General features: G+C 43.8%; 2 protein-coding genes across 4 annotated transcripts in view; both read left to right on the forward strand.

Moving 5' to 3' along the window:
• Nucleotides 1–13,134: 13,134 nt before the first annotated feature.
• LOC147623082 (mitogen-activated protein kinase kinase kinase NPK1-like) lies at nucleotides 13,135–19,250 on the forward strand. Of its 3 annotated transcripts, none has more exons than XM_086821132.1 (17): nucleotides 13,135–13,553; nucleotides 14,771–14,812; nucleotides 14,927–14,992; nucleotides 15,132–15,242; nucleotides 15,328–15,408; nucleotides 15,562–15,639; nucleotides 15,713–15,795; nucleotides 15,915–15,996; nucleotides 16,233–16,333; nucleotides 16,509–16,548; nucleotides 16,637–16,690; nucleotides 16,794–16,849; nucleotides 16,991–17,144; nucleotides 17,310–17,570; nucleotides 17,728–18,107; nucleotides 18,599–18,669; nucleotides 18,777–19,250. In XM_086821132.1, the coding sequence occupies exons 1-17, from the start codon at nucleotides 13,347–13,349 to the stop codon at nucleotides 18,923–18,925; spliced, it is 2,016 nt and encodes a 671-aa protein (XP_086677258.1). In that variant the 5' UTR covers nucleotides 13,135–13,346; the 3' UTR covers nucleotides 18,926–19,250. The 3 variants fall into 3 exon arrangements, with proteins under 3 accessions (XP_086677258.1, XP_086677257.1, XP_086677259.1); XM_086821131.1 differs by having other exon boundaries at nucleotides 13,166–13,553; nucleotides 16,976–17,144; XM_086821133.1 differs by having other exon boundaries at nucleotides 13,166–13,553; nucleotides 16,976–17,144; nucleotides 18,754–18,919.
• A 2,307-nt stretch (nucleotides 19,251–21,557) lies between these two features.
• The window catches only part of LOC147623083 (uncharacterized), a 19,937-nt gene continuing 16,243 nt past the window's right edge, over nucleotides 21,558–25,251 (forward strand). The window contains exon 1 of the mRNA XM_086821134.1: nucleotides 21,558–22,417. Within this exon, the coding sequence (XP_086677260.1) occupies nucleotides 22,139–22,417 (279 nt within the window). The 5' untranslated portion in view covers nucleotides 21,558–22,138. The remainder of the gene's footprint in view (nucleotides 22,418–25,251) is intronic.

Here is a 25,251-nt window from a genome sequence, read left to right on the forward strand (position 1 = left end):
CTTTGCAAGCATGTGGGGGGGACCCACCCCCACATGCTTTTTGTAGAGTTTGGTCACAATCGGAGCATGTTTGGATTGGTAAGTGCGGATTTTTCAAGTCTCTTGGTGCTGAAGAGGCCATGGAAAATCCGGGCCTTCCCCATACCATCGTACCCAAACATACTCCGATGGGGACCAAACTTTGCAAACATGTGGGGGGGACCCACATGTTTGCAAAGTGGGGGGGACCCACTTTGTAAGCATGTGGGGGACCCACCCCCACATGCTTACAAAGTTTGGTCATGATCAGAGCATGTTTGGATTGGTAATTAGCGCGGCCAGTGTGGATTTTTCAAGTCTCTTGGTGCTTAAGAGGCCATGGAAAATCCGGGCCATCCCCACACCATCGTACCCAAACATGCTCTGATGGGGATCAAACTTTGCAAGCATGTGGGAGGGGCCAACCCCCACATGCTTGCAAAGTTTGGTCACAATCAGAGCATGTTTGAATTGGTAATTAGCGGCCAGTGTAAATTCTTCAAGTTTCTTGGTGCTCAAGAGGCCATGGAAAATCGAGGCCTTCCCCATAGCATCGTACCCAAACATGCTCCGATGGGGACCAAACTTTGCAAGCATGTGGGGGGGACCCATCCCCACAAGCTTGCAAAGTTTGGTCACAATCGGAGCATGTTTGGATTGGTGATTAGCGGCGAGTGCGGATTTTTCAAGTCTCTTGGTGCTTAAGAGGCCATGGAAAATCCGGGCCTTCCCCACACCATCGTATGCAAACATGCTCGGATGGGGACCAAACTTTGCAAGCATGTGGGGGGGGACCCACCCCCACATGCTTGTAGAGTTTGGTCACAATCGGAGCATGTTTGGATTGGTAATTAGCGGCCAGTGTGGATTTTTCAAGTCTTTTGGTGCTTAAGAGGCCACCTTCACAAGCTTGCAAAGTTTGGTCACAATCGGAGCATGTTTAGATTGGTGATTAGCGGCCAGTGCGGATTTTTAAAGTCTCTTGGTGCTTAAGAGGCCATGGAAAATCCGGGCCTTCCCCATACCATCGTACCCAAGCATGCTCCGATGGGGACCAAACTTTGCAATCATGTGGGAGGAGACCCATCCCACATGCTTGTAGAGTTTGATCACAATCGGAGAATGTTTGGATTGGTAATTAGCAGCCAGTGTTGTTTTCTCAAGTCTCTTGGTCCTTAAGAGGCCATGGAAAATCCGGGCCTTCCCCATACCATCATACCCAAAAATGCTCCGATGGGGACCAAACTTTGCAAGCATGTGGGGGGGACCCACATGCTTGCAAGCATGTGGGGACCCACCCCCACATGCTTGCAAAGTTTGGTCACAATCGGAGCATGTTTGGATTGGTAATTAGCGGCCAGTGTGGATTTTTCAAGTCTCTTGGTGCTTAAGAGGCCATGGAAAATCTGGGCCTTCCCCATACCATCGTACCCAAACATGCTCCGATGGGAACAAAACTTTACAGGCATGTGGGGGGGGCCAACCCTCACACGCTTGCAGAGTTTGGTCACAATCGGAGTATGTTTGGATTGGTAATTAGCGGCCAGTGTGGATTTTTCAAGTCTCTTGGTGCTTAAGAGGCCATGGAAAATCCGGGCCTTCCCCATACCATCGTACCCAAACATGCTCCAATGGGGAGAACCACACTTTGCAAGCATGTGGGGGGGAGCCCACCCCCACATGCTTGCAGAGTTTGGTCACAATCGGAGCATGTTTGGATTGGTAATTAGCGACCAGTGTGGATTTTTCAAGTCTCTTGGTGCTTATGAGGCCATGGAAAATCCGGGCCTTCCCCATACCATTGTACCCAAACATGCTCCGATGGGAACCAAACTTTGCAAGCATGTGGGAGGGACCCACCCCCACAGGCTTGCAAAGTCTGGTCACAATTGGAGCATGTTTGGATTGGTAATTAGCAGCCAGTGTGGAATTTTCAAGTATCTTGGTGCTTAAGAGGCCATGGAAAATTCGGGCCTTCCCCATATTATCGTACCCAAACATGCTCCGATGGGAACCAAACTTTGCAAGCATGTGGGGGGGACCCACTCCCACAGGCTTGGAAAGTTTGGTCATAATCGCAGCATGCTTGGATTGGTAATTAGCGGCCAGTGTGGATTTTTCAAGTCTCTTGGTGCTTGAGGCCATGGAAAATCCGGGCCTTCCCCATACCATCGTACCCAAACATGCTCCGATTGTGACCAAACTTTGCAAGCGTGTGGGGGGGACCCACCCCCACAAGCTTGCAGCGTTTGGTCATAATCGGAGCATGTTTGGATTGGTAATTAGCGGCCAGTGTGAATTTTTTAAGTCTCTTGGTGCTTAAGAGGCCATGGAAAATCCCGGCTTTCCCAATACCATCGTACCCAAACATGCTCCGATGATGGGGACCAAACTTTGTAAACATGTGGGGGGGACCCACCCCCACATGCTTGCAAAGTTTGGTCACAATTGGAGCATGTTTGGATTGGTAATTAGCGGCCAGTGTGGATTTTTCAAGTCTCTTGGTGCTTAAGAGGCCATGGAAAGTCCGGGTCTTCCCTATACCATCGTACCCAAACATGCTCCGATGGGGACTAAACTTTGCAAGCATGTGGGAGGGGGCCACCCCCACATGTTTGGAAAGTTTGGTCACAATCGGAGCATGTTTGGATTGGTAATTAGCGGCCAGTGTGGATTTTTCAAGTCTCTTGTTGCTTAAGAGGCCATGGAAAATCCGGGCCATCCCCATACCATCGTACCCAAACATGCTCCGATGGGGACCAAACTTTGCAAGCATGTGGGGGGGGGGACCCACCCCCACATGCTTTTTGTAGAGTTTGGTCACAATCGGAACATGTTTGGATTGGTAAGTGCAAATTTTTCAAGTCTCTTGGTGCTGAAGAGGCCATGGAAAATCCGGGCCTTCCCCATACCATCGTACCCAAACATGCTCCGATGGGGACCAAACTTTGCAAACATGTGGGGGGGACCCACATGTTTGCAAAGTGGGGGGGACCCACTTTTTAAGCATGTGGGGGGACCCACCCCCACATGCTTACAAAGTTTGGTCATGATCAGAGCATGTTTGGATTGGTAATTAGCGCGGCCAGTGTGGATTTTTCAAGTCTCTTCGTGCTTAAGAGGCCATGGAAAATCCGGGCCATCCCCACACCATCGTACCCAAACATGCTCTGATGGGGATCAAACTTTGCAAGCATGTGGGAGGGGCCAACCCCCACATGCTTGCAAAGTTTGGTCACAATCGGAGCATGTTTGAATTGGTAATTAGCGGCCAGTGTAAATTCTTCAAGTTTCTTGGTGCTCAAGAGGCCATGGAAAATCGAGGCCTTCCCCATAGCATCGTACCCAAACATGCTCCGATGGGGACCAAACTTTGCAAGCATGTGGGGGGGACCCATCCCCACAAGCTTGCAAAGTTTGGTCACAATCGGAGCATGTTTGGATTGGTGATTAGCGGCCAGTGCGGATTTTTGAAGTCTCTTGGTGCTTAAGAGGCCACGGAATATCCGGGCCTTCCCCACACCATCGTACGCAAACATGCTCCGATGGGACCAAACTTTGCAAGCATGTGGGGGGGGGACCCACCCCCACATGCTTGTAGAGTTTGATCATAATCGGAGCAGGTTTGGATTGGTAATTAGTGGCCAATGCAGATTTTTCAAGTCTCTTGGTGCTTAAGAGGTTATGGAAAATCCGGGCCTTTCCCATACCATTGTACCCAAACATGCTCCGATGGGGACCAAACTTTGCAAGCATGTGGGGGGACCCACCCCCACATGCTTACAAAGTTTGGTCATGATCGGAGCATGTTTAGATTGCTAATTAGCGGCTAGTGTGGATTTTTCAAGTCTCTTGGTGCTTAAGAGGCCATGGAAAATCCGGGCCATCCCCATAACATCGTACCCAAACATGCTCCGATGGGAACCAAACTTTGCAAGCATGGGGGAGGGGCCAACCCCCACATGTTTGCGAAGTTTGGTCACAATCGAAGCATGTTTGGATTGGTAATTAGCGGTCAGTGTGGATTTCTCAAGTCTCTTGGTGCTTGAGAGGCCATGGAAAATCCGGGCCATCCCCATACCATCGTACCCAAACATGCTCCGATGGGGAATAAACTTTGCAAGCATGTGGGGGGGACCCACCCCCACATGCTTGCAGAGTTTGTTCATGATCAGAGCATGTTTGGATTGGTAATTAGCGGCCAGTGCGGATTTTTCAAGTCTCTTGGTGCTTAAGAGGCCATGGAAAATCCGGGCCATCCCCACACCATCGTACCCAAACATGCTCTGATGGGGATCAAACTTTGCAAGCATGTGGGAGGGGCCAACCCCCACATGCTTGCAAAGATTGGTCACAATCGAAGCATGTTTGGATTGGTAATTAGCGGCCAGTGCAGATTTTTCAAGTCTCTTGGTGCTTAAGAGGCCATGGAAAATCGAGGCCTTCCCTATACCATCGTACCCAAACATGCTCCGATGGGGACCAAACTTTGCAAGCATGTGGGGGGGGGGACCCACCCCCACATGCTTATTGCAGAGTTTGGTCACAATCGGAGAATGTTTTGATTGGTAAGTAGTGGCCAGTGTGGGTTTTTCAAGTCTCTTGGTGCTTAAGAGGCCACCCCCACAAGCTTGCAAAGTGTGGTTCTCCCCATTGGAGCATGTTTGGGTACGATGGTATGGGGAAGGACCGGATTTTCCATGGCCTCTTAAGCACCAAGAGACTTAAAAAATCCACACTGGACACTAATTACCAATCCAAACGTACTCCGATTGTGACCAAACTTTGCAAGCCTGTGAGGGTTGGCCATGCTTGCAAAGTTTTGTTCCCATCGGAGCATGTTTGGGTACGATGGTATGGGGAAGGCCCGAATTTTCCATGGCCTCTTAAGCACCAAGAGACTTGAAAAATCCACACTGGCCGCTAATTACCAATCTAAACATGCTCTGATTGTGACCAAACATGCTCCGATTATGACCAAACTTTGCAAGCATGTGGGGGTGGGTCCCCCCCACATGCTTGCAAAGTTTGGTCCCCATCGGAGCATTTTTGGGTATGATGGTATGGGGAAGGCCCGGATTTTCATGGCCTCTTAAGCACTAAGAGACTTGAGAAATCCACACTGGCCGCTAATTACCAATCCAAACATGCTCCGATTGTGACCAAACTCTGCAAGCATGCGGGGGTCTGTCCCCCCCACATGCTTGCAAAGTTTGGTCCCCACCATCGGAGCATGTTTGGGTATGATGGTATGGGGAAGGCCCGGATTTTCCATGGCCTCTTAAGCACCGAGACTTGAAAAATCCACACTGGACACTAATTACCAATCCAAACATACTCCGATTGTGACCAAACTTTGCAAGCCTGTGAGGGTTTGCCATGCTTGCAAAGTTTTGTTCCCATCGGAGCATGTTTGTGTACGATGGTATGGGGAAGGCCCGAATTTTCCATGGCCTCTTAAGCACCAAGAGACTTGAAAAATCCACACTGGCCGCTAATTACCAATCTAAACATGCTCTTATTGTGACCAAACATTCTCCGATTGTGACCAAACTCTGCAAGCATGTGGGGGTGGGTCCCCCCCACATGCTTGCAAAGTTTGGTCCCCATCGGAGCATTTTTGGGTATGATGGTATGGGGAAGGCCCGGATTTTCATGGCCTCTTAAGCACTAAGAGACTTGAGAAATCCACACTGGCCGCTAATTACCAATCCAAACATGCTCCGATTGTGACCAAACTCTGCAAGCATGTGGGGGTGGGTCCCTCCCATATGCTTGCAAAGTTTGGTCCCCATCGGAGCATGTTTGGGTATGATGGTATGGGGAAGGCCCGGATTTTCCATGGCCTCTTAAGCACCGAGACTTGAAAAATCCGCACTAGCCGTTAATCACCAATCCAAACATGCTTCGATTGTGACCAAACTTTGCAAGCTTGTGGGGGGTGGGTTCCCCCCACATGCTTGCAAAGTTTGGTCCCCATCGGAGCATGTTTGGGTACGATGGTATGGGGAAGGCCCGGATTTTCCATGGCCTCTTAAGCACCAAGAGACTTCAAAAATCCAGACTAGCCGCTAATTACCAATCTAAACATGCTCCGATTGTGACCAAACTTTGCAAGCCTGTGGGGGTGGGTCCCTCCCACATGCTTGCAAAGTTTGGTTCCCATCGGAGCATGTTTGTGTACGATGGTATGCGGAAGGCCTGGATTTTCCATGGCCTCTTGAGCACCAAGAGACTTGAAGAATCCACACTGGACGCTAATTACCAATTCAAACATGCTCCGATTGTGACCAAACTCTGCAAGCATGTGGGGGTGGGTCCCTCCCACATGCTTGCAAAGTTTGGTCCCCATCGGAGCATGTTTGGGTACGATGGTATGGGGAAGGCTCGGATTTTCCATGGCCTCTTAAGCACCAAGAGACTTGAAAAATGCACAGTGGGCAGTAATTACTAACCCAAACATGCTCTAATGGGAACCAAACTTTGCAAGCATGTGGGGGTGGGCCCACCCCCACATGCTTGCAAAGTTTGGTTCCCATCGGAGCATGTTTGGTTCCCATCAGAGCATGTCTGGGTTAGTAATTAGTGCCCACCCCCACATGCTTGCAAAGTGCGGTTCCCCCCATTGGAGCATGTTTGGGTACGATGGCATGGAGATTTTCAACAAACAATATGATAGCAAATGTTTTTAAATTTTAAAAAAAATCAATAACATCAACTAAAATGTAATGATACTCAATAATGAAAAAACTCATAATGATATAAACATCAAATAAGTACATCATAATGAAAATGAGCTACCCTAACTAGTCTGAGGTTAGTCACTGCCCATAAATCTAAGTACAATGTAAGTGGGCTAACCCAGCTAGTCTGAGTTTAGTCACTATCAACGGCAACCCAATCAAAATCGTCATCTCTAACTGCTGGTCGACGTGCGCGTCGAGGCTACTGTGCACGTCGAGGAGGCTGTGCTGGCTACAGGGAGGTTTGCCTCAAAGGCAAGATCATGAGCTGGTGTCGGTGTACTCGGGAGCTCACGAGTCCCATAAGCTGCTATAGCCCTCTCCCTCTCTCTACGTCGTGCTACTGCAAGACGTCTCTGTCTAGCTACCCAAAATCTATAATCAACAATGGTACGTGTCTGCCACTCTACTCGTGTAAGCTCCTCTGCTATAAGGACACACTGCTCATGAGAAGCAGCACTGCTGCTAGCACCATCACCCGAGGTGCCACTAGGACCAGCACCACCCATACGCTCGAAGGCTGTGATCTGGCTCTCGTGAAGGACTCTCTGGTACGCATCAAACTCGTGCACTCCACTCAATCTCTGGAGGCACCTCAAGCTCTTGATCTCTATCATCGAAGGCGTCGAGTCCCAAGTTAGTAGCTGAGGTAAAATCAATAGGCCTGCCAGTCCTAGCATCTACTCGAACGAGGCTTGGGTGAAGATCATCAATGCCGATAACTCTGTATGTCACTAGGTCGACGCGTGCACGGCAAGAGGGACATGCTGAGAAGCGTACTAGCTCCTGGGTGATGCAAGACAAATGGGAAAAATGTCCACATCCCAAGGCATATCCACCATTTCTATCAATGTCCTCGATACATAGAGCGTAGCAGGCATCACGTAGGAATGGTGGTGCATCCTGAGGGAGAGGTCGTCGAAAAACCTTTGTAAACAGGCCGTGGATATAAAGGCAAGTAAGGCACTGTCATGTCTGTGCGAAACTCTCGAACATGCAGCATCAAGTGCTCTGCCCTATGTTGTGCAATCCGCTCCATAATCTGGTGATGCTGCGCCTTAGTCCGAGCCTACGCAAAAAAGTAAACAATAAAAATAATTGATTAGTCTCTCTCATTAGGTATTACTTAAAGAAAATTATAACTTAGGACCTTAATTATAACTCTTTTACGTGCAAGAGAAACCTACCTGTTGGATGTTAGACTCGCTCACATGCCGTGCCTCTGTAGTAGCTGCCTCTGCTACCGTCTGGAATGCAGCTCTAAGGCGGTCAGTCTTTGCTCTCGCCTCTACCAACTCCTGAGTGAGTCTCTCAGTGGTAGGTGTGGGACCCTATGTGACACAATCAACCATGCCGCTCATGTAAAAATATAAAAAAGTACATATAAACATGTAAATAAATGACTAAAAAAACTTAAGAAGTAATAAATATGTAAATACCTCGACATCTGTCGTCGGTATCGATCGTGAGAACAAGCGCACCACGTGCTGGATGCTCTTCGTGGTACTCCGTACATCGATGCGCCAACCTGGGTGCTAAGAGCCTCGACTGTCAACATAGGCACAAATGAAGGATCTGTAGGAGCTACATGAAGGGTTGGTGGAGGTCGCCTACCCTGGTCCTCGAGACGGCCTCGGCCAGCACCACCACCCGGCCGATGGCTAGTGTAATCCACCTCCTCCTCTAAGACAAACTCCGCATATAATTGCTTTGCGAAGTATATGGGAATCTGGCGGTTGTTCGGCATCCTCCCATATGCGGCAACATATCGACTATAGATATGTGCCGCCATACGAGGATGCGAACACCGCGAAATAGTAAGGGGCTTGCCCGCCCCTGGCCTCATACCACGACTATCGACGAAAATATCTAAGTAGGTTCCATCCCTAATCAGACCAAGATCACAGACCTGACGATATGTCAGGCCATGTGACACATGAGCAGTGCGATGGTGGGCTATCCACTCATCTACATAAACAATATCGTGAAGGCTACGAAGGGACGAAAGCATCGCCTCCAAGTCTGCCATGATATGTAATGTAGACGGTGTGTCTCTAGCACTCCTATGGATAGCCGCTAACTCGCGGTCTATCTCCGCGAGATGAGGTCCACAATAGACGAGCAGCCCTACTTGTGGCCATCCTCGTGTGACTCCATGCTAAAACCTAAGCCTAAGACAAAGGTCCAATGTGAAGGGTCCAATGCTTAGTGCTAAGTAGCACTAATGAAGCTATAAAACAATGCTAATGGGCCTACTAATGCTAATCCAAATCAAGAGAGCAAGGAGAGTGAAAACGACTTCTGACAATGAGGCAAATTTTTTTTTCCCGGTTTTATAACCTCGAATGAGGTTCGGTGGCATCATGCACTTTAGGGTTTGCAAGATGTACGCTCTGGATTTTAGGGTTAGTGAAACAAACGGCCAAGATACACACTTAATTTTAGGGTTGGTGAAGGATCGACGGCTGAGATTTGATATTAGTATCTCGTTCGAGGTACATGGACGGCTTAGATTTTAAGTCATTACTACGAACGAGGTATGTCGACGGTCGAGATTCATTAGATACCTGGATCGAGATATTTAAACGGCTGGGATCGCATCTTCCAGTGTGCGTGAATGGACAGTGTGCGTGAATGGACAGTGGAGATTGCATCTCTGTACCTCGAACGAGATATTTGGACGGTGGAGATTGCATCTTTGTACTTCGAACGAGATATTTGGATGGTGGAGATTGCATCTCTTTACCTCGAACGAGGTATGTCAATGGTCAAGATTTGATCTCAATATCTTGTTCGAGATATGTGGACGGTGGAGATTGTATCCCTATACCTCGAACAATGAATGGTCGAGATTTTATTTCAATATCTCGTTCGAGATACATGGATGGTGGAGATGGGCTAGTCAAATATGCATAGGGGGATACAGCGTGGCATTGATGTGGATCCGAGTGGCATGAATATCTCGATCGAGATAGTGTGGTGGCGGTGACCTGTATTGGTGACAGGGATGATGATTGGAAACCCGGACCTGCTAGCATGGCATTAGTTGGTATCTCGTTCGAGATATGTCACTTTAGGCTTGGGAGGCACGTGTCGTGTTTTAATTCATGGCGATATCACGATCGAGGTACCCTGCCCGAGATGCATGGATGTCCCAATTTTAGCGAGAGTGAACGAAAGTGAGTACCCTCATCTTGCAACCGCCCGTTTACACTAGACACAAGGTTTTACATGGGGGTCATTAATGGTAAGGGTGGGTGAATTGATAGAGTGCCTCCTTGCCATGAACTCAAATAGTGAGAAAAAGATTCGTTGTTTGTGAGGCTTAAGACAGAGATTTGTGTTTTTTTAATTTATATTGAACATTTGGATAGTGCATGTAAGGCAGATTATCATAAGGGTATCACTTGTTGCCACTTCTTCAATGATAAGTAGAGTGAGCCTATGCAGATAGATCCCCAATACTATGTCTAGTAACAAAAGAGGGAGCACCTTCCTGGGCCATGCATGTTACAAATGTACAAAGCCCATACGAGGATGATTGTGAGGATTATGTGCCTCTTTCTCAGGTGGCCCGCGAGATAGGAGGGCAATAAGGATCAATTTCTTTACTGACATGATGACTACTCCCTTGGGGGGGCCTAATAGATGAAATTAAGAACGTTGCTCATAAAGAGAGTGCGTCATTGCTGGTGAATATCCCATGAATGGAACACTCTTCTAATATTGCAACAACGTAGAATATCAACACAACGAACCAAAGCGACGTTAGCAATGCAAAGACGACAAAGGTGAGCCCTATAGTGTGGGCTGATTCTGTTACGTTCAAGCTTCTCAGACATACGAGGATGTATGGTCACATATTAAGAAGGGGAATTTATGGGCCAAGGACTGGAAGAAACTATTAGGTGCACTAAACTTGGACACTAATGGCGCACTACAACCCCGATCAAATGAGGAATATAATACACTTTAAAGAAAGTTTACAAGAAAGAAAGAACGCAACAGAACTCATCTAGAGCAACACCAACTTCTTGGCAATTCTATGAGGTTTGTGATGCTATGTGGAGTAGTATTCCTAAATGCTCTCAATTGAATGGGGCCATTAATAGTGGAGTACCGGAAAAACTGAAGGATCGCAACAAGCAACACCAACTGAAATAGCTAGTGAAGACGAGGATCAACCACAAGTACATGCAACCAACACAACAAACTTGGAGGAGCCATTGCTACGTGTAGCTGATGTAGTCAACTTGGAAGGGGTGAAGGCGAAGAAGGCAAAGGTATCAAAGAAATCAACGTTTGCCAATCTTGCTCGCAAGATGGGCGATGGGTTGTAGGGGATGTGGGAGACTATTCTCAAGGTTGAAGAGAAGTGTAATGTGACATTGCAACGGAGGAGAATAGAATTGCATTAGAGGAACAACACATGCGGATTAGGGAGGAAGAGGAAACAAAACGCCAGTTGACAAACTTACCTTGCTACTCAACTTGAAATAGCAAAGCTTGGAATAGTGAGTTTTTAATCCTTTGTCATATCCTTCACTGATAATCACATCATTGCTTCAGGTACTGTTCTCAAATTAATTTTCAACGTTGTGCAAACTGCTTGGACCTTCGGAGGACCTTCGCCACAGGTAACATGACACTTCATACAATACGGAATTGCATCCTTCTTAGTCATGGATCCATATGTGTATATGTGGCTAATTTGATGTGGGATTGTAGAACCAATCAAAGTATGTCTATGTATCGATGCTCATCTACTTTGCTTCATTTGCGTGAGTTTAGGTCCATGAGTAGGTACATGCTTGTCATTAGCTGCTCTTACAATGTTTTCCATCTTGTTAGTGTTCTTGAAGAAGGAGGGTTGGAGGTATGGGCTGAGGGTGTGGTGGTGCATTCCATGACAAGAGACCTTTTGGCGAGCCATCCACTCCAACATTTGGTCTAAGGCTTGATTAGAGAATCAGCACAAGTTCTTCTATGCATATAGAATGTCATACGAGTCGTTTCATGTGTTGCGTGCATTAATAGAGCCTCATTTGCCTTGCTCCAATAATTTAAAGACTGCTCAAGACCCCATATCAAGCGAGCTTACATTAGCCTCCATGTTATAGAGACTAGCACATGGACATTCATCAACTAGCATGTCTTGGTTGTTTGGTGTGGGTGAGTCAATAATCCGTAAGTATATGGGTATCATCAAGTGGATTTCTTGTGTACACGGGAAATGTTTGAGAGACATGGTATTAGTGTACCACATTGGTGACTATCTAGAACATATCATCTCTGAGTTTGAAGCATTGACATCTTTGCCTAACATGTGTGGTGATGTAGATGGTTCTCACATCAAGCTTCAATGGAAGCCACCAAAAAGGTATTTCCCAGCCCAGTATATGTGTAGAAATGGATTCCCTAGTATTATACTACAAGGTATTGTAGATGCTAGGAAGATATTATGGAGTATCGTATGCAATGCTCCAAGGGGATGCATGACTCGACACACTTTAAAGGGTGTAGGCTTTATGGACGCTTAAAGAGAAGAGAGGTACTTGATGTCCCCAGGTTGCAATTGCAAGGAGAGTCCATATGACCATATATTGTGGCTAATAAATCCACTACTTTCTTGGTCAAACCTTGTCGATCAAAGGCTTGGAGAACACTTATGAGAGAAAATAATCTTTGAAAAACGGTTGTCGAAGGGTAGAGTAAAGGTAGAGAATGCTTTTGGAATCCTAAAAGTCTTTGGTGTGCAGATGCTAGGCGAAGTTGAATTGCAAGATCAAGGAGATCCTTATTCAAATGGGGGAGACTGTGGAAGGGCTAGCATGGGGCGTCAACGAATCATGGGCATGAGGATGCGAGCCGCCTTGTTTTGTGACTTCCGTGAGAGAATGCAACAAGATTGTAGGTTGAACAGGTGATTTACTTGTTTGTAGTTTCATTTTTTTATGTTGACTTGCTTCGAACAATTACTGACTTGGGTGTGGGTGGCTAGGTGGGTGGGTGGGAAGTCTCTCACAGAGTAGCAAACATGCTACTTTGGGGTTCAATTCCCCATAGGCTAGATTGTCATGTGTTTGAGTGCAAGTCCTTATATGGCAAGGGAGGTATCTTGCATGAAGTCGGTATTTGTTTATTTTAAAACTACTGTTTTTTGATCACCGGACAGATATGTCCATGCATGTGCGAGAAAAGCCTCCATCCGACCAACTCCGGCCAGCCGGACGGAGGTAGCGTCATTTGCACATTCTATTTGAGTAGGGCTGTCCCTCCAGCAAGATGCGTGGGAGCTGGCCCTTAGAAATGGGACGAGAAATGAGCCGTTGGATGGGACAAGATTGGACGATGAAGAGCGAGAGGCTTTTCTGACCGTTTGGCCGAGGTATGCTTTGCAACAAAGGCTTCAATTCAAACTAGCAGATCTCCATTCCATCGAAGGGCCTGCAGTCCACCATAACCAGAGAGCTCGAAGCCAGCCATAGCTGCATGTTCCCTTGTGGAGAAACAAGGCCTGTTGTCCAGCATAGCCACATAAATTGAAGCTCGCCATAGCCACATCAATCGAAGCCCGCCGTAGCCATGCTGGACCTTGATTTGTCCCCTCCATCTCCCACCAGGCCCTTGCGCCTCTCCTCTTTTAAATTTCCCATGGATCCTGCGCCTTCATCTTCCTCAAGCCCCCATCCCATACGCTGGCGCAAAGGGGAGCTCATCGGTGCAGGCGCTTTCGGGAGTGTCTACATGGGCATGAACCTGGACTCCGGCGAGCTCCTGGCTGTCAAACAGGTTGGTGCCTGTGAGGTTTTTGATTACACATATATGTTTTACGCTTAGGTGATAAGGGTTGTCGTTGGGGTTAGGGTTTGGTTGTTAGGGTTTCGTATATCGGTCATTTTCGGATCAAGGGTGTGGAATGATTAGTCTTGAAGAATATGCCTCTACCATGTGAGGATTAGGATCAGGGTTTGTCTTTCGATTGGAGATTTCTCCCTTGTTTACATTATGCATTGTAAGCATATGGAGTCCATTTTCTTAACTCGTCATGTTTAGCGTTTCATGCCAACATTACATGATTGGAGCTGCAGTTTCTCTTTGCTCTACTTGTTGCATTGTCAGAGTTTCACTTCTCAGATGCTACCTTGTTAGAGCTTGTTTCAGGAATGGAGCTCTGCTCTCTACAATGTAGGGTTTGCCTAAGGAGTAAAAATTGAAAGCAAGGATGCTTTCTTGCAGATGTCAGAGCATCTGTTTTGTCTCAGGAGCGCCAATGAATGTAGCTTATACTAGGGTTTATCTTTAATCTGAACTCGGTAGTTGCTCAATTCAGATGTTAGGATTGCTACAAGGATAAGAACAAGATTTAGGAAGCTCGATTTCAGGGTTCTTCACTTGTGGAGGGGTTTGTCTTAGAAATCTTGATAAGTATTAGGGTTTTGGTTTAGGGTTTAACGGGCAGCTGGAATTTGACAATTCTCTTCATGTTCATGGTAGGGTTTGCCTAAGGACCCCTTCGTAAATTTCAGGATGCTGTTAGGGTGAGGCACAGAGAGGGGTTTTGCTTCAGGGAAAAAGATCAAAATCAACAATGCCCCGAGCATGTTGGAGGATTCTCTCAGAGATGCTAAGAATATGAGGGCATTAACATGGCAGGGTTAGGGTCTTTGTACATGTTCCCTGGTTCACTTGATAAGCAGGGACTTAAAGAGGGGAGGTCGCCTGTCCAGGCTCTGTGGGCAGCTAAGATTCCTGTTTATGATGAGCTGAAGAGAATGGACCTGGCCTTGATTTTTGTTATGGTTTGGCTCAGAATTACTATTACATATCAAGACGAGGCAAGTGGAGGTGGACAGAGGATGTGCCTTGTCGGCTCTCCAAAACCCCTCCATGTCACTGTCTGTATTGGAATGCTGATATTATTTGGCCAAAAAGATGCCAGGGCCATTATCAAACTATCGTGTGCGGGAATTATCCTAAAGGTGTTCTTTTTTTCTGGTGTTTCTCAGGTTCTCATTGCTGCCAACAGTGTTGCAAAGGAGAAAGCCCAGGTAATCTCCTGGATAGTTCTTCTTCACAGGCTTCCTTAATGCATCTTTTAACCCGAGCTTACCTTTTCATTTTGTGGGTGTGATCACAATCAACCCTTTTCATTGCAAGTGAAGGCCCATGTCAGGGAACTCGAAGAGGAAGTCAAGTTGCTCCGAAATCTCTCACACCCCAACATAGTGGTATGGGTAGCATGAAACCTTTATACCCCTTTACATGATTTCTCTTTTTACTTTTTCATTCTGGAAGCACACATATAGATGAATACTGTGAAGGTCATTTGGTACTGCTACCAAGCTGATCTGTATGCTACCATGTTAGAGATACTTGGGCACTGCTAGAGAGGATGAAGCACTCAACATATTTCTGGAGTTTGTTCCTGGAGGATCCATTGCATCTCTTCTTGGAAAATTCGGGTCCTTTCCAGAGCCGGTAATCTTATCCGTAGTTGTGTAGATTTATGATTAGCCCTGTAGCATCAGTTGGTCTTGATTGTTCTTGTTTTCTATGGCTACAGGTGGTCCGGATGTACACAAGGCAGTTACTGCAAGGGCTGCAATATCTTCATAAGAATGGAATCATGCACCGTGACATCAAGGTTGGTTCCATCATTTGTGCAAGGTAAAAGTGTCCAAAAAAGCATGTCTTCACAAATTACCGAGTCATGCCTGCATCCATCTAATAGTAAAAGATATGGCTTTGATATTATGTTGTGTATGTACAATCAATATGTGCCATAACGCTTCTGCAGGGTGGCAATATTCTGGTTGACAACAAGGGCTGTATCAAGCTTGCTGATTTTGGGGCATCAAAGCAGGTTGTGGAGCTGGTGAGTTCTCTAGCCTTGCATGCAGATATAGGGCTGCATTTTCCTCCTATTAACATATTTCTGGTTCATGCAGGTCACATTATCAGGAGCAAAGTCAATGAAAGGAACTCCCTATTGGATGGCTCCTGAGGTCATCAGGCAGACAGGGCATAGCTTGTAACCATTTTGTCTCTCCTCAGTTTTACATGCATGTCATCAGAAGATGTACGACTTCATGTGTTTGGCTTTGATTGTAAAGCCTTTTGATTGCTATGGGGTTGCTGGTTGCCTTTCAGGCCAGCAGACATATGGAGTGTTGGCTGCACTGTAATTGAAATGGCCACTGGGAAACCACCTTGGAGCCAACAGTTTCAAGAGGTGATATTCTTCATTTTACACGTGTTTGATTCAGACTGTCTACTTAGTGAAATCTAGGAGCTGGGGATCTGGATCTACAGATACAATGCCTTCCTGTGAAAGTTGAGATCTCACTAGCCCATTCTTTGTGGACGCGAGGAGGAACTGTACAAAGACCCCAATATCCTGGCAAGCATGGTTATGAACAGAGTTGGTTTTTCATTTATTGATTCTAACAAATTGTCATGAGTTTTCAGGTGGCTGCCCTTTTTCACATCGGGACGACCAAATCACACCCTCCAATTCCAGAGCACCTTTCTCACGAAGCACAGGACTTCCTTTTGAAATGTTTGAAAAAGTAAGGTTGCTTCACACCCTGTTTAACTTTTTGTATTAGGTACAACCCATGTTAGGTACAACATGTTGAACTTTTTGTATTAGGTACTACCCATGTTCCAGTAAAACACATCATGGCATAACAGAACTAGCATGTCAAGAATGTCAATTGACCTTCCAACTATGATTTTGTTCAGGGAACCACATCTCCGCCCAACTGCAACAGAGCTTCTGCAGGCATGCTCTTTATGCCGCTTCAATTCGCCAGGTCTCAGAGAGCTTGAATATATCTGGTTTTTATGGGTTGTCTTTTGGGTAATTGCAGCATCCATTTGTGAGCCCTGAGGAGTATCCGGCCATGGTTTCAGCTTCCACACAGGTAAGTTTATAATGGAGGGTCTTCCTTTCCAACACTCAAAGGTCCCTATCTAACTCGGTGTAGACTTTTAGTTTTTTATTGATCCTTAAATTTGTGGAAACAGATTTCTCATGGCAAAAGGGCTTCCCAAGCTTTTGAAAGCAGCAAGAGGAGGCATCTGTGAGTACGACCGTTGCTGCTTTGAGCAATACTGTAGTATGCATATGGTGGCAACTTTTGAGCTATGAAGTAGTGTGTCAATTAAAATGTCTTGGTTTTCAGAAGATTAACCTAACAGTTGTGTAGGGATGCTGGGTGTAGGTCGAATCCACTGGAAGAATCAACTGTGAGGCGTTCCGTGGCTTTCTTTCAGAAATCTGCTGCCACAGAATCAGCTGTTGATCGTATCAGGGGGTCTTTCAAAACTGATCTAAATTGCTCTGTCAGGCTTGATTCTGATAGCTTCATCATGGAGGTCTTATACTACCCTGGATGATAGCCATTCAAAAAAATTCTGCTCTTCACATTATAGTGTGAAAAGGTGAAAGGGTGAAGCAAGGTGGGAAGAGGTTGGGAAGAGGGAAAGGGGGAGGTGAGGCTTTCCATGCTTTATCTAAAGTATTATATTATGTTTTTTCAGAGCTTCGAAACAACAAGTGAGCCCCCTAGATTCTATGATCTTGGGTGGGAGCAGTCCAGTTTCAATCTGACAGTATGTGAGCCATCGTGTGTGGATGACAACTGTACAGAACCTGAGACCCTAGAAAATAGAAGTGCAGAAGTGATCCCCTTGGCAGGCACAGATGGGAGAGAGGATTTTGATTTCCCTTTTCAGTGTGGCTCTGCTGATGAGGATGACGAAGTCACTGAATCCAAGATAAAAGCTTTTCTGGATGAGAAGGTATGATTAATGTTTGTGTTCTTGTTGATTAATGTTTGTGTTCTTGTTGATTAATGTTAGCGCTCCGAAATCCTTAATGGGATTTTTCTTTGTTTCAGATGAGGGCTCAGGTGTTTGCAGTTCACTAGTAACCAAGATTTTATGTGCATGATTTCAGGCCTTGGAACTGAAGAGGTTGCAAACACCACTGTACATGGAGTACCATAGCATTTGGAATGTGGCTCAGCAAAGTGGAGAGACAAGCAGCATGAGAAGTGCAGTCCAGCTAAAAGAGGGGGGAAAAGAGAGTTTCATTACACCTCGGAGCCCTGCAGCAGGACAGAAACTGAATGCTCCGAACAGCAGATCACTGAGCAAAGCCAGTAGCCACAGTGGACCCTCAATAGCTTGTAGCCATGACAGCGAGGCTAGTGTCGGTTCTGATAGCCCTGGCAGTAACAATCGAAGTGTAAACTTTAACCCGTATACTGAATCCCCAAGGCTTCATGAGTGGAAAGGGCTATTGCTAGAAACACAACAGCCACTGGCCAGCCCAAGGTATATCAAATCAATCCCTTGGCTAAGTATAAACTTTAACCCGTATACTGCTTCATGAGTGGAAAGGACTATTGCTAGAAACACAACAACCATTGCCCAGTCAAGGTATATCAAATCAATCCCTTGTCTAAGTGTAAACTTTAACCCGTATACTGAACCCCCAGGGCTTCATGAGTGGAAAGGGCTATTCCTAGAAACTCAACAGCCACTGTCCAGCCCAAGGTATATCAAGTCAATCCCTTGTCTTCTGCTGGGGGTGTCTTTACAGGAGGGCCTATCCCACCAACCTTTGGATGGGGGTCCGCATGCATGCCTATGATAAGGATGCTTTTACATTATACATACTCATGGGGGGCCTATTGCAACCTTTTGGATTGGGATGCGTATGCAATGTACCTGGGATGGGGATGCATTTGCATGGCTATGATGAGGATGTACAGGCCCCTTCAGATGGGCAGGGATAGACGTCTGATTTGATGGTTAATTTGTAGGACCATGAATTCAACTGAGCGGCAGAGGCTTTGGAAAGAGGAGCTTCAAAAAGAACTCGAATTGAGAAGAGGTATAGAGCTGTTGCTCGATACAGTTTTCACAGCCTTGTCAAAAAGCTTGCTCTTCTCAGTTGTGTATTTCTAATCATAAGTAGCTGTGCTGTGGAATGAGGTGTAGAGGAGAAGAGGATGCTTTTCCGCCTTGCAGGTAGTACCAAGTCTTTGCCAGTCAGCAAGACGTCGTCACCTAAAGATAAAGCACCTCCGAGACATGCTGTCAGCAGACCATCATGTGTGCTTCACCCGTATCTTGATCATCTTGTGTGAAGTCATCATGGTAGTATGGACCATTCCATTTGCAGACTGGCTGGCCCTCCCTCAATCTAGCATCGGAAGGAGGATTTGCTGGCCCCTTCATATGTACTTCCAAGATGCTGTGTGTACAGTCAGCTATGTTGGGTGAGCTCTACTCAGTTTCTTTCAAACGTTTTTACAAAAGTGAATGGTTACTTAAAAAAAGTTGTTATATCATGACACAGCCAAACCAAAGGAGGCCTTCACAAATTAAAGGTCAATCTTGCTACGCATATAAATTTTATGTGCATCTTTACTTTTGCAGTTTCAATAGAAAAAAGGGGTCACATTTCATTTATATTGTGGTCATTTCATGGGTTTGGCACTGAAATGTTGCTATTTGTGCAACTGTGCGCCACAAATTTGTGTAACTGTCTTGTACTGAATTAGAATGTATCCATCCCATGGTACCTCCTCCTGATCTCATGGGTTGCTTTAAGCGAAGCAAAGAGAGACATACGTATACGTACATGTCTCTCTCTCTCTCTCTACAAATATATAAACACACACACACAGGCGAGAATGGTTAGGGGATTGAAATCTTAATGCAGAGATTGTGGGTTCAACTGGGTGTAAAATCTTGAAAAATGCAGAAGCTAAAGTCGTGCTCGCTTTTAGCAAGACGTACACTTTCTATAATTCACTCTCTGTAATGTGTTTCTTCTCTTGCTTTCTTTGCTCACTGCTTGTTCTCTCACTTTTAATGTTCTGTCTCTTTGCATGTTCTTTTGCTTCTATTCGAGAGAGCTACGCGTGTATTGCGTACCTGTATTCATGTGTTTTTTTGGTGACAATAAGTGGAGGGGGGAAGGAGCTTGCAGGAAATCCACCATGCCAAAACTGGAGTCCCGGACATTGGGCCGCAAGGCAACCCATCATCCCGTCTCAGTATGCAACTTCGGCTGGCCTTGTCAGGTCACACCCGTCTCACGTCTTCTCGGCTTGGCTCCATGGACTTGGTAGGTTCGGGTCATCCCTTCCATCTCGGTTCCATGATATTGGGGGCTTGGCCTCGTCGGCTCAGTATGGCTCGTCATCCCAATAGCTTTGCCGTTTCCACTGTCCTTCTGTCAGTCCCGTTCTTGCATCAGCACTCTTATCAGCAAGGTGGGGAGGGCTACCCTTGGCACCAATGAACCCCAATGTGTGCCACTTTCCTTTTGTTGCTTGCCTTTGTCATTTTGCTTTAAAGTTTCACATTAGGGGAGTTTTTGGGGGGGGGGGGGGGGGGGGGGGGGGTCTAGAGGGCCCCCTTTTTCAATTTATTTATTTTGGTTGAAAATAGAAAAGTGAATTACAGGCTAAAAACCATTTTGACTCTTGCAATTTTGAGGGTCATATTATTAGTTATATCAATATGTAGTACGACAGCTTTTTAAGGTTTTTGTACTTAGAAGTCATGTCAAAGAATTTACTTTTTAGCTTTTGAGGTGAAATGCACTGGTTCAAACATGACTCTCATAGTAAAAACTTTTGGAGCCGAAATGTTTAACATTCAAAGATTTTTTGATTCAAAATTTAGCACGTTTGTATATGAGGTTTTAGAAGTGTTCGTCATCTCTAATCCGTAAATTACCATGGAAGAAAGCATGGCTCAAGCTATTAGAAATCCAAAAAGATCTTTATGAATAGTAGGTTAGGTTCGTTGGTGATGGCTATAGTGGATTGTTAGGCTATCGTAATCATTTATCCTAGAGTGCAAACAGCTTTAAGCATCTATGGAATTCTCTATCTAGTGAGCAAGGATTTAGAATGTCTTCGTGATTTACATATGCAAAGACACAAGCAATTTGTGACTTAGAGAGGAGGATTCTATGGAATTCTTTATCTAGTCAATACTCATTTTAGGGAGAAGGATTCAGAATGTCTGTGATTTACATTCAAAGACACAAGCAATTTGTGACTTAGGAGGATTCAAAAGTTAAGAAGTAAGGGGAACCCAATTGGGTATTAGACAGAGAAAGAGGATTGGATTAGGAGGATTAGAAAAAAGAATTCGTGCTGTAAAGTAATGATGAACGTACTGTTACTAAAATAATCGAGGAATTATTTGCTCGTTTTAATGAGTAGAAGTCATCCTTTTTATGACATTCGATATATATTTTGATTCTTTTTTCTCTTGATAGCAAATAGATAACCATATTGCAGCAAGACTATTACTCATCAATCATATACATGGTACTAAGTTTAGAGGTTTAAGAAAGAACAGTGTAGGATTTTGTTGAGGGTCACCACTCTCTCTAGTTATGCATAGCCTTATTGGTGTGTACCTCACCTATTGACCATGCATATTTGTGTACCTTCCATTCTCTTTTACGAACCCATGTAGTTTTGCATACATTGAACCACTATCTTTGTTAATACCCTTTCGTGAATAGTGCGTGTACCCAACTCAAGTTAGGAGGTAGGAGAGTAACCTTATGCATTGCATCTTTCCGTTCGTGTTTGGACTTTTGGAGAAATAAGGTGGAATTTAGTGTGGGTCCTGTTTGGGTACGCACGAAGGGTCATTGATGCCTATCCTCATCCCCTCTGCGTGTTTTCCAACTATCCTTGGGTATAGTCCTTGGGTACCCGGAATACGCACGAAGGGTCATTGATGCCTATCCTCATCCCCTCTGCGTGTTTTCCAACTATCCTTGGGTATAGTCCTTTTTTATTAATTGATTAATCAATTGATTTTATTCTTTATGGATTGTATTTCACTTTTTTTTGATAAGTTTTGCAATACAAGAGCAATCACAACATATTTACCTCTCTTCAAAAGAGAGGAAGTGTTTTGGAAAATTTGGTTTTACCCTTCTTCTATTACATTCCTTACCTGTGGCTTGCCCACAAGCGGCCAGCTGAAGTGACCCCCAGCTGAGACGTCGTGAGAGGCGATGGGATCTTCCTAGATCGAGGCAGATTGAGGCCGATAGTTGTTGATCCGGTGCTAGAACGTCTAGAAGACGAAAGGCAATTTAATTTCAAGCAATCGCTAACCATGAAAGCGATGAGGCTGATCATTGCCGATCCTGTGCTGGAACGTCTAGAAGACGAATAATAGAGAATGATTAGCAATCGCTAATCAGGAGATATCACGTTGTGGGAGAAGCAATCGAAAATCATGACATTCGTGGATGATTAGATTCGTGGGAAGATCCGGACCAGCCAGTGACCATCAATCATATAATCAAGAGTGGCATGGAGACTGCACGTCCTTCCCAAGTTCTACATGCCCGTCACGCTGGAACAACCATCAGCGCATGCGCCCACGCAGCTCGACCATCGCTGTCTCTGTCGCTTGAACGTCCCAGCGAGCTGCTCGCCCTCTTGAACGGTCCTTCCCAGCGACCTCGCCCTACTGCTCGCAGCTCGACCTCACCCTGCTGCTCGCCTTGCTGGTGCACCATCAGAATCGTTGTTTGGTTGCCAGCTGGTCACCATCCTCGCCAGCGACCTTACGCCCACGCCCACGCCCACGTAAGTTTTTATTTTTCTGGTTTTATTTCTTTATTTTGTTTTAAAAGAAATGTTGTTTTGTATATATTACATTGTTTATAATATATATTATAAAACGTTTTGAGAAAGAGAGAGAGAAAAAAGGGAGTAAGTAGAAGAAATATTTTTTTATTTTAAAGAAATATTTTTTGTTTTTTTAAATAAATGGGTAAAAGCAATATTTTGTTTTTATTTGAAAGAAATGTCTTATTTTAAATAAATGGGTAATGGATAATAGGGGGAGAAAGAGAGAGAGAGAGAATAGAATTATTTTTGGTATTATACGCATATACACACACACACACACACACATATATATATATATATACATATATATACATATACATATATGTATACATATATATATATGTATGCATATATATATATATATATATATATATATATATATATATATATATAGTTTTGAATAATTTAAAAAAAGAGAGAGACAAATTTGTTTATCTTTTGTTTTGCTTTGAATAAAAAGAAATGAACTTTTAAATATAATATAGTGTGTGTGTGTGTGTGTGTACATAAACATGTATTTTTTTAAATTCATATACACACACAAAATACAAGTATATAAAAATTTACATATCATAGTAGATATATTAAAACAATTATATGTATAGATGTAAATTCTTGTATAGATGCGTGTGTGCATTTTTGTTTTGTTAGTGTTTTCAATGTTTTTATGTTTTGTTTTGAATAAGTAATTTTTTTAATAAGTAAAAAAAAAAGAGACAAATTTGTTTATTTTTTGTTTTATTTTGAATTAAAAAATGAACTTTTAAATTATATATATATATATATATATATATATATATATATATATACATATACATACATACATAAACATGTATTTTTTTTACATCTCTATATATATACATACGTGCATATGCACATATATGTGCATAGGGAGAGAGAGGGGAGGAACTGGGGGTGGGGGATGAGAGAAGAGGGAGAGAGAGAAAGTGTAGAATTAGATTGGGAAAAACCATTTTTGTATTTTCATTTGAAAGAGTGTGTGAGAGGGGGGGGAGAGGGGGGGTGGTGGGGGATGAGAGAAGAGGGAGAGAGAGAAAGTGTAGAATTAGATTGGGAAAAACCATTTTTGTATTTTCATTTAAAAGAAATGGTCTTTCTTTATTTTATACACATACACACACATGAGAGAGAGGGGAGGAACTGGGGGTGGGGGATGAGAGAAGAGGGAGAGAGAGAAAGTGTAGAATTAGATTGGGAAAAACCATTTTTGTATTTTCATTTGAAAGAGTGTGTGAGAGGGGGGGGAGAGGGGGGGTGGTGGGGGATGAGAGAAGAGGGAGAGAGAGAAAGTGTAGAATTAGATTGGGAAAAACCATTTGAAAGAGTGTGTGAGAGGGGGGGGAGAGGGGGGGTGGTGGGGGATGAGAGAAGAGGAGAGAGAGAAAGTGTAGAATTAGATTGGGAAAAACCATTTTTGTATTTTCATTTAAAAGAAATGGTCTTTCTTTATTTTATACACATACACACACATCGAGAGGGAGAGAGAGAATCAAAGACACATATGTAAAATATATACATAAACAAAGTGAGTAGAATAAATATTTTGTTTTTATTATTTAAAAGAAATGTTCTTTGTTTAAGAGAGAAATAATAGAATTAGATTGGGAAAAAATGAGTACACACACACACATAGTATAATGAATGCAAGTTCATTACACACACACACACACATAGTATAATGAATGCAAGTTCATTATACAAAATTTTATTTATTTTGTTTTAAAATAAATGTTCTTTTGTATATATTATATTACTTATATTATATATTATATAACTTTTTGAGAGAGAGAGAGAGAGAGAGAGAGAGAGAGAGAGAGAGTAGAATAAATATTTTTTTCTATTTAAAAGAAATGTTCTTTGTTTTGTTTAAACATATGGGTAAAAGAAATATTTTATTTTTATTTAAAGGAAATTTCTTATTTTAGAGAGAATAGAATTATTTTTGGTTTTGTTTGAATTATTATATATTTATACACACACATGTGTGTGCGTGTGTATAAATATATATATGCATATACATATACATTTATAAAGAAATGTTTTGTTTTTAGACGTATATATAGATATATAGATATATCTATATGTGTGTGTGTGTGTGTGTGTGTGTGTGTGTGTGTGTGTGTAGATAATATGTGTGTGTGTGTGTGTGTGTGTGTGTGTGTGTGTGTGTGTGTGTGTAGATAATATATATACATAATTCACATGCCCACACACACATATACATTTGCATATGCACGTGCACACACGTGCATATATATAAGTAGAATAAATATTATAAGTAAAAAAAGACAAACAAATTTGTTTATTTTTTGTTTTCCTTTGAATAAAAAGAAATAAACTTTTAAATATAATATATGCGTGTGTGTGTGTGTGTGTGTAATACACACAAAAAATACAAGTATATAAAAATTATATATATGTATATTATATATAATATTACTTATATAACATTATATATTATATTATGTTGAGAGAGAGAGAGAGAGAGAGGAGAGAGAGAGAGAGAGAGAGAGAGAGAGAGAGAGTAGAATAAATATTTTGTTTTTATTTAAAAGAAATAATCTAAAACCTTAGAAAAATTACGATTTAGATAGGAGGATTAATTTTGGCCTAAAGATCTACACACACACACACACACACACACACACACACACACACATATCGTGTGTTAGCAATAGAAAACAAAGAACATAAAAACATAAAGAGTAGAATTAGTTTCTTTTTTGCTTGCTCTCACATTGATTTTGTTTGTTGTTACAAATTATCTT

Source organism: Cibotium barometz, chromosome 27 (assembly GCF_041138505.1).
Source record: "Cibotium barometz isolate CiBa-2024 chromosome 27, ASM4113850v1, whole genome shotgun sequence".
In the NCBI taxonomy this organism is placed as follows: Eukaryota; Viridiplantae; Streptophyta; class Polypodiopsida; order Cyatheales; family Cibotiaceae; genus Cibotium; species Cibotium barometz.

Excerpts from the sequence above, each read along its gene's own strand:
- LOC147623082 (XM_086821131.1), top strand. The coding sequence starts at position 13,347 with ATGCTGGACCTTGATTTGTCCCCTCCATCTCCCACCAGGCCCTTGCGC. Across the intron at positions 17,145-17,309 it reads CTGATAGCTTCATCATGGAG|AGCTTCGAAACAACAAGTGA; the intron begins GTCTTATACTAC and ends ATGTTTTTTCAG. Across the intron at positions 17,571-17,727 it reads AAGCTTTTCTGGATGAGAAG|GCCTTGGAACTGAAGAGGTT; the intron begins GTATGATTAATG and ends GCATGATTTCAG.